Source organism: Oncorhynchus nerka, linkage group LG25, assembly GCF_034236695.1.
Source record: "Oncorhynchus nerka isolate Pitt River linkage group LG25, Oner_Uvic_2.0, whole genome shotgun sequence".
NCBI lineage: Eukaryota > Metazoa > Chordata > Actinopteri > Salmoniformes > Salmonidae > Oncorhynchus > Oncorhynchus nerka.
Window position 1 is genome coordinate 47,693,626 of NC_088420.1, and position 8,008 is coordinate 47,701,633.

The 8,008-nt window shown below is 40.1% G+C and overlaps 1 protein-coding gene across 1 annotated transcript; it reads left to right on the top strand.

Moving 5' to 3' along the window:
• The first annotated feature begins 780 nt into the window (after positions 1 to 780).
• On the top strand, positions 781 to 4,845 carry LOC115109592 (acylglycerol kinase, mitochondrial-like). The gene is made up of 14 exons (XM_029634675.2): positions 781 to 1,041; positions 1,273 to 1,312; positions 1,419 to 1,498; positions 1,642 to 1,717; positions 1,821 to 1,946; positions 2,062 to 2,156; positions 2,313 to 2,382; positions 2,505 to 2,584; positions 2,736 to 2,793; positions 2,886 to 3,033; positions 3,321 to 3,418; positions 3,509 to 3,579; positions 3,696 to 3,780; positions 3,980 to 4,845. The coding sequence occupies exons 1-14, from the start codon at positions 932 to 934 to the stop codon at positions 4,112 to 4,114; spliced, it is 1,272 nt and encodes a 423-aa protein (XP_029490535.2). The 5' UTR covers positions 781 to 931; the 3' UTR covers positions 4,115 to 4,845.
• Positions 4,846 to 8,008: the final 3,163 nt, after the last annotated feature.

Here is an 8,008-nt window from a genome sequence, read left to right on the forward strand (position 1 = left end):
TCGCGTTCACGTTGTCATGCTGCGTCATGAAGGTGCTAAACTAATCGTCACGCAATCCCTTCTCGAAGTCAGGGAATGAGTCGAAAAACCTTCCTATTTTCCTCGAAAGTACGTAATGTCACGATTCCAAACTGTACGATATTACAGAGAACAGGTTAATTATCTCACATCTTGGAAAATATTTGTTATATTGTACTTCTTTGTTCACGAAATTTATGCTAATGTTGTTTTTTTAAGGCAGTGCCCAAATGACCCCTATTCACTCTTTGAAGGAATGAGCACTACCGCGCGGCACTCTGATGACAAAATGGCCAACGTACATATTAGGCAGAATACATTAAATTTGTAGTTTTCCATCTCCTCGGAAATATCTCTGGTTAAACTCGAATTCTGGAGATTTGGCTCTGACGCACCTTGGCTTTAGTGCCAGAGTAAAAAATACAATGCGGTGTATAATGTGATTATTTACATTTGAATAATGCAGGGGGAAAGTCACAAAATACATATATTTTTACATTACATTTATATATATATATTTTCTTTTCAGGCGATGTCTTCTTTTTGCTTTAGACCTCAGCGGTGTATGGGAAATTTAGTTTTTCTTCAATAAACTAAGCACTGAAGTTAATAAATTGTGTTCCATGCTCAATTAAAATTTCTACAGTTCCTCATTTATGTTTATGCTGGTATGTGACGGGAGAAGAAAAAAAATCACAAAATGAAACTCAAAATGAAGAGGAACTTATACTAAGAGTTTTTGTTTCATACGACTATTAAGACAGCTGCACCCATGTGTAACATACGAAATGGTTTTGACAGCGATGGAGAAATGACCGCTGTGGTAGGATGTATTTTAGGACAGTGTTCGTGATGCTTACACAGATGACAAAAAGCGTTTTAAAAATGACAATTTAATAGTGACGATAAGATAATGGCTCGGGTTGTGAAGGTGTTTGGGACTCTGCGGAATCATTGGAAGAAGTCCACAGTCGCGGCGTGTGCCCTGTCATACGGTGGACACTGGTTGTATGGTAAACACTGGTGTGTAGCGTTTTCTTTCAGATTGAATGGTATGGTTGTTAGATCAAGTACAGATCATCATGAATATCATTGAGCACATGCACACGAATTGGTAGCTATTGAGAAATCATCAGCCATCAAGGTCTTACGGAACGGTTCTTATGATTGAAATCCAACAACATTGAATAACATGAGGATGTCTTGTAATCAGTTGTTTTCTTCGTCAATCGTTTGTTATTGATTTATTTACAGTGATAATCTGCTGCGAAAAGAAGCTTGTCTGGTGGCCAGGGTGAGACATTGATTATTCTGTAGCTACATTTTTCTGCTTTCACGGATTATGCACCTGCATTTACTGTATTCAACTCGAATGCCCCAAAATCCATTCTCAAATGCAGGAATATGGACGTCAGCAGATTTCACCACAGGAGCAGCTGAGGAAAGCCACTGTCATCCTAAACCCAGCAGCTTGTAGTGGGTAAGTAAGAGGTAACAGTCACGTTCCCTAAAGTCAAGCAAAGAGAATAAGCAAGAGGTCCAGTTTATTGCACCACAGCCATTTTCCATTTCTACTGTAATTTGTGTTTGACTAATATGTCTTGCTCTTCCCTCTGGTTATAGGAAAGCCAATACTTTATTTGAGAAGAATGCTGCCCCTATATTACACCTGGCTGGTGTGGAGGTGACACTAGTAAAGGTATCATTTTCTTTCCCTGTGCAATTGTTGTTTCCGTACATTTCTTAGCCTTTATAGTCTACAGTTATACATAGTGTAATACCATGTGTCTTCTCTCTTGCAGACAGACTACGAGGGCCAGGCGAAGAAATTGATGGAGCTGATGGAGCAAACAGACATGCTGATTGTGGCTGGAGGGGATGGCACTCTACAAGAGGTTATCACTGGTCTGCTGCGGAGGGCTGATCAAGTAAGTTGTGTATTATCATTGTATTAACCTGTAACAAGCTCCTTTATGTTGTGCAATACCATCTCAGCTTAGGTGTCTCTTACTACCCTGTGCTGTTTTTTTCTCTCTAATATAGGAGTCATTTAGTAAAACTCCCATAGGATTCATCCCTCTGGGTTCCCACAATTCCCTGAGTGAGAGTCTGCACATCCTCAGTGACAATCAGGTGAAGTAAGTATCCCACTGAAACATGTCACACTCTCATTCAGGTGCAAACCAAACACATGCTATCTCTCACTGAGAATGTATACTGTGCACGATCTCCTCCTTGATTTATCTAAAATATCCTCCAATCATTTTGTCATTCATATCCCCTCTTGTTTTCAGACACATCACATCGGCGACACTGTCCATCTTGCAAGGAGAAACGGTACCCCTGGATGTGCTGCAGATCAAGGTGAGACCGGGAGGGTCTGGTGTTTAAAGATCTTTATTACATTTAATCGCCATTGAATAACCGTAACTGCATGGAGAGGAAGAGAAGAACATTGTGTTGGGTTTCTGGGTTTATGTATCAAGGGAGAGAAAGACCAGCCAGTGTTTGCCCTAATTGGTCTACGGTGGGGGGCCTTCAGAGATGTGGCTGCCACCATCAAAAAGTAAGATCCCTTCATAGCTTATGTTTCCATTTTCTTATTTTCCCCAAGTCCCATGTAAAGTCATGGAAACATTTACGTGCAAAACATAGTAATGGAAAAGTTGTTTCTCCTTTTAAAAATAAATATCTTATACTGTTGTTTTCGCTCTTAGATATTGGTACCTTGGCCCCTTGAAGACAAAAGCAGCTCATTGGTTTAGTACATTACGGGTGAGAGCAGGACTGTTTTCATTCCGTGTCCATGGACCTCAATTGTTCCTCCATGCATTTGTGTCATGCTGTCTTGTCCCATACCTCCCCAGCAGTGGCCCCAGGTACGTGAGGCCTCTGTGTCCTACCTGGCACCCACCCTTCGCCCCCCTGACCTGCCTGAACAGAAGCCCCAGCGCCCCCACCTAATGTACCGAATCGCCCACAGACTGAAAAATTACTGGTACCCACCTATTCCAGGTAACATTGTCTGTGTGTTGATGTGTTATTCTGTGTTTGTCAGTCTGGAAATAACACTAAACTTCGTCATTTTAAATGTCCTTGTGCATCTTCTGTTTCACAAAGCATGAATGACATTGGTTTTGTGTTTATTAATTATTTATTTGCACACAAAAAAAAGAAAGTGATGGACAACAATACAGATATAAACAAATAATACAACTTTTTTTAAAGTGTTCAGGTTGGAATGAAAACAACACCACAAAAAAAACGATATACAATACAAAAAGTACAAAATGTTTGTGCAGAGCCTCCAAAAGCGGAGGAGCCAGAGAGATGGAATGAGAGGATGTTGTCTACTTTAGAGCTGTCGATCCACACCCAGAACAAAAACCCTGTCCAGACGGTCAGTAAAAAATAAAAAATAAACTACACTATAGCAGCTACTACAACAGACTCGGGGTGTTAAAACTGTGTTCCCTTGTTTGCCCCTCAGCGTACAGACGACTCCCTGCTGGTGTGTGTGGAGCCAGACTCCTTCAGTGTGGGAGAGTTCATCACTGTTGGGTGAGCAGTTGTGGAGATACACTTTGTCACATTATCAATGTAATACCCGACTAAAATAAACAAATTGTTATTCATGTAGCATGTGTGTCAAGGCTGATGCATTTTCTGCATTGCAGAGAGAAAAAAATGGAGGATGCAACTGCATTCACAAGAAAATCACTGAAACTGGAGGCCAGTGCATGTCAACTCAATCTGCCCGAGGTCAGCTGTCTTAGAACTATAAACGTCATAGACAAGATGCATTACAGTCTTGTAGTTTAGATCATTATAACCCTTAAACAAATTAAATGTATTCTTGTAAAATGTATTTTTGTTTATGTGTGTGTGCGTATGTACATATGGTCAGTCCTTCTGCTCCATGACCTCTGACCTCTCCCTACTGTTGTATCCCCTCCCACAGGAAGGCGCTGGCTTCTACAACATTGACAATGAGGAGTACGAGGCCATGTCAGTGGAGGTGACGCTGTTGCCACGGAAACTGCACTTCTTCTGTAGCGCAGAGCGCAGAGAGCAGCTCCTCACACAGGTCCAGTGATGGAAGCACTGTGATGACAACACATGCAGCAGACAGAGGAATAGGGAGGAGGATCAAAAGGGCCAGCACCTGGGGTGTATTCATTACATCTTGAAACAGAAACCGTTTAAGAACCAAACGGAAGCAAACAGAATGAAATGTGGTGGAATCTACCTGAATTTGTCCAATAGAAACTCTCGTTTTCGTTGCAAAATATTTTCCGTTTGGAGTAAACGGTTTCTGTTGCAAAAGGTTTTGCAACAGACTGTGTTTTGCAACAGAATCGATGTAATGAATACACCCCTGGGTCGTATTCAGTTGGCACCAAACGGACTGAAACGGGGAGGGTCTATCTTCACTTTTCCAATAAACGCTTGTTTTCAGTTGTAAAATGTTTTGCTACGGTATGCCCTAATACGACCCTGTATTGTACTTCTACCTCAACCTGGGAGTATGTCTGCTCTACTTGCCTCCTTACTGTCACTAAACAGCAATAAAACAGAGCCGGACCAATGTGGAACCGTCTACAGTGAGATTTCATTGTTATTGAAATAGAAATGTTCAGTTGGAATGGTTATGGCCATAATTATGGACGATAACTATGATGCAGTAACAAAGACCAAACATTTTGTTGCTATTTCTGAACTCAGCCTGTATAAGTCTGCCCTGCAGGAGTATTGGTGTAACTGACTAGTTTACTACTGTATACTCTCATCATGTGTAACACTATTAAATAATTCAGTTATGATGTCCACGGTGTTCTATTGCCTTTTAATACCAATTGGAATAAACAGTCTTTAGAGATGTGCAGAGAGAATGTCTGCATTGTACAGTACTCTATGATGAGATACATTGTACAGTACTCTGATGAGATACATTGTACAGTACTCTATGATGAGATACATTGTACAGTACTCTATGATGAGATACATTGTATAGTACTCTATGATGAGATACATTGTACAGTACTCTATGATGAGATACATTGTACAGTACTCTATGATGAGATGCATTGTACAGTATATGATGAGATACATTGTACAGTACTCTATGATGAGATACATTGTACAGTACTCTATGATGAGATACATTGTACAGTACTCTATGATGAGATACATTGTACAGTACTCTATGATGAGATGAGATACATTGTACAGTACTCTATGATGAGATACATTGTACAGTACTCTATGATGAGATACATTGTACAGTACTCTATGATGAGATACATTGTACAGTACTATATGATAAGATGAGATACATTGTACAGTACTCTATGATAAGATGAGATACATCGGCATGAGAATCACTCTCCATTGGCAACGCTATCACAAATACAATCCAACAAGCATCAGAGAAAACAAACAAATGGTTTTGTGTTTACAATGGAAGTACTGTATAATGTCACTGGCTTGGAAACGAGGGGCTCATGCGATCAAGTTACTAAAGTGGTTATCGTCACTGAAGTCTCTGTCCATGTTTTACAGTAGCACAGGTTCTGGATATAGCTGTGTAGTTGGCTGTTGTTGGGAGTATAGGTTTACGTTACAGTTGCTGTGATCAAGGCTATGCAAGTTAACGCTCTTGTTGCATATTAGTGCGGAAGTACAACAGATTATGCTTTCTTTTGACACTCAGTGCGGTGACATACTGTACAAATGCATTCCAATTAGCCAATGCTGGTACAGGTCTGTGAACAAATTCCACAAAGAAAGCGTTTGATACAATTCCGTTTGTGTCGTGTACACTCTCTACTTCATAGACATGATACACCTGTAAAACAAATGGTAGCATGCCCAGGATGTGCCGAAGGGCACAAGGTAGAACAGGTTAACACAAACAGAGCAAAGAAAATGGGCTAAGTCGTCATGGTGTGAAGAACTGTACATTTAATCATATCACTAGTATCAGTAGTGTCAATTAACACGTTGATACAGTAGATGCCTCTTTCCACTTCAAATAAGCCCGTGGTCTTGATTGAGTGCCTGTCCTCAACACTAAAAGATGACCCACTAATTAGGCTTTATAACAAAACTGTCCCTAGTAAAACCTCAATGAACATTTCCACTATTGCCGACACTTACTGACCAGTCGAACCCAATGGAAGCAGTGTGCAGTCTTTATCAACACTATTTTATGAGTCATTGAGCAATGGCTTAAGCCGTTCATTTAATGAACAGTCTGTCTCCCAGCACTATTTGAACAAAATAACTTTATCTCCAGGGCCTGTATTCAAAAAGGGTCTCAGAGTAGGAGTGCTGATCTAGGATCAAGTCCCCCTGTCCATGTAATCTTATTCAGTATGATCTAAAAAAAAGTACAACTGATCCTATATCAGCGCTCCTATCCATATATATTTTTATCCACACAATGCAGAACCATAGTGTGAGGGCTAAAGAAGACCCTCTGCCAAAACAGATGGGGTCTGAATGTCTGCCCAGAGAGGAGGGTAAATCCCACTATCATGCTTGGGGTTGACATCACCAGAGAACTAAGAATACAAAGGGGTCTTTGTTACAGTGACAGGGCACAGCTTGCAGCTGCCTAGCTCCAACTAGAAAATAACACTAGAGTTGTATCTGCACTCATTGCACACCTGTGGATTTAATTCAATCTGCAACAGATCTCAATTGAATCAAACTAAAACTCAAGTACACAGCTAGCTTCTCCACTTGAGAAGCACCAGCTCACTCCGAGACAGACAGACTTTAAGATTACTGACTGCACCTTTTCTCTGCTGGCAGAACATTGGACCATTAAATCAGCACACACATACGTTTACACATAATCGTGTGGTCATCAAACACGAGTCCAGAGGTTGCGGTGTGGTGCAGCATTCATGATCAGTTTGTGTCATGGAATCACATGCATTTAAGTCTCCCAGGTTGACCATTTTAAACATCAAATGAAAAAGCTCTGACGAAGGCCGTGAGGCCGATACGTAAAGCTTATTAAAGAGCAGTGATACTAGCAAGAGCAGTGTGCGGGTCCCTTCTTTTTTCTCATCTTATCCAATTGTTACCATGCACCTGCAAAAAAGATAGCTCAGATGTGCGAGTGCCTTTTGAATTTTAAACATCAAATTAAGAAACTTGATAAAACAATACACAACACATTATCCAGAAGTGACATTGCAAAATGAAAACATGTTCAATGTGATCATGGAACAATTAAACCCTTTAAGTTACTGCCCAGCAAACCGGGAACATTCCTAGACCATTAGCTAAGATTCCCATTAAGTTATAGTTAGGGTTTTATCTAACATTCCTAGACCATTAGCTAAGATTCCCATTAAGTTATAGTTAGGGTTTTATCTAACATTAGGATGACAACATCCACATTTTTTATATATTTTTTTGAAAATGTTTTAAATGAAATATCCTTGGAATGTTCACAAACATTCACTAACATTTTGTGCACAACATCTGTAACAACCACCATAGAACATTATCCGAATGTTCTCATTAGGTTTCCAGGTACAGATAAAATGTGTTCTGGAATGTTCTTGCAACATCAGGATAATGTTTTATTCAAACATTGTATGATCATCAGCACAACTGTACCGTTTTTAGTGTTATGAAAATATTTGCCGCAGCCTAACGAATGTTCTGGGAACATTCACAGAACCGATTTTGGTTTGCTGGGTCGAGTCTGCCATGTGAGTGTCAGAATTAGACCAGGGTCAGACAAACAGGTGCAGTCTTTACTGAAACGTTACAGTATTTAACAAATATTCCTTTCATCTCCGCTCCATAAGAAATACCTCCTTGGACAAGGGCATGATTTCAAATAAATACATCCTGCATGATACATCTTTCCCTTTTAATGTGTATGATTAGCTGACATCATGAAAAAAAACAGTATTCCTATTTGACCAAAAGAGGTTTTCATGTTTATGCGACTCAGACTCATCGG

Excerpts from the sequence above, each read along its gene's own strand:
- LOC115109592 (XM_029634675.2), top strand. The coding sequence starts at position 932 with ATGGCTCGGGTTGTGAAGGTGTTTGGGACTCTGCGGAATCATTGGAAG. Across the intron at positions 1,947-2,061 it reads TGCTGCGGAGGGCTGATCAA|GAGTCATTTAGTAAAACTCC; the intron begins GTAAGTTGTGTA and ends TCTCTAATATAG. Across the intron at positions 3,034-3,320 it reads CTGGTACCCACCTATTCCAG|AGCCTCCAAAAGCGGAGGAG; the intron begins GTAACATTGTCT and ends ATGTTTGTGCAG.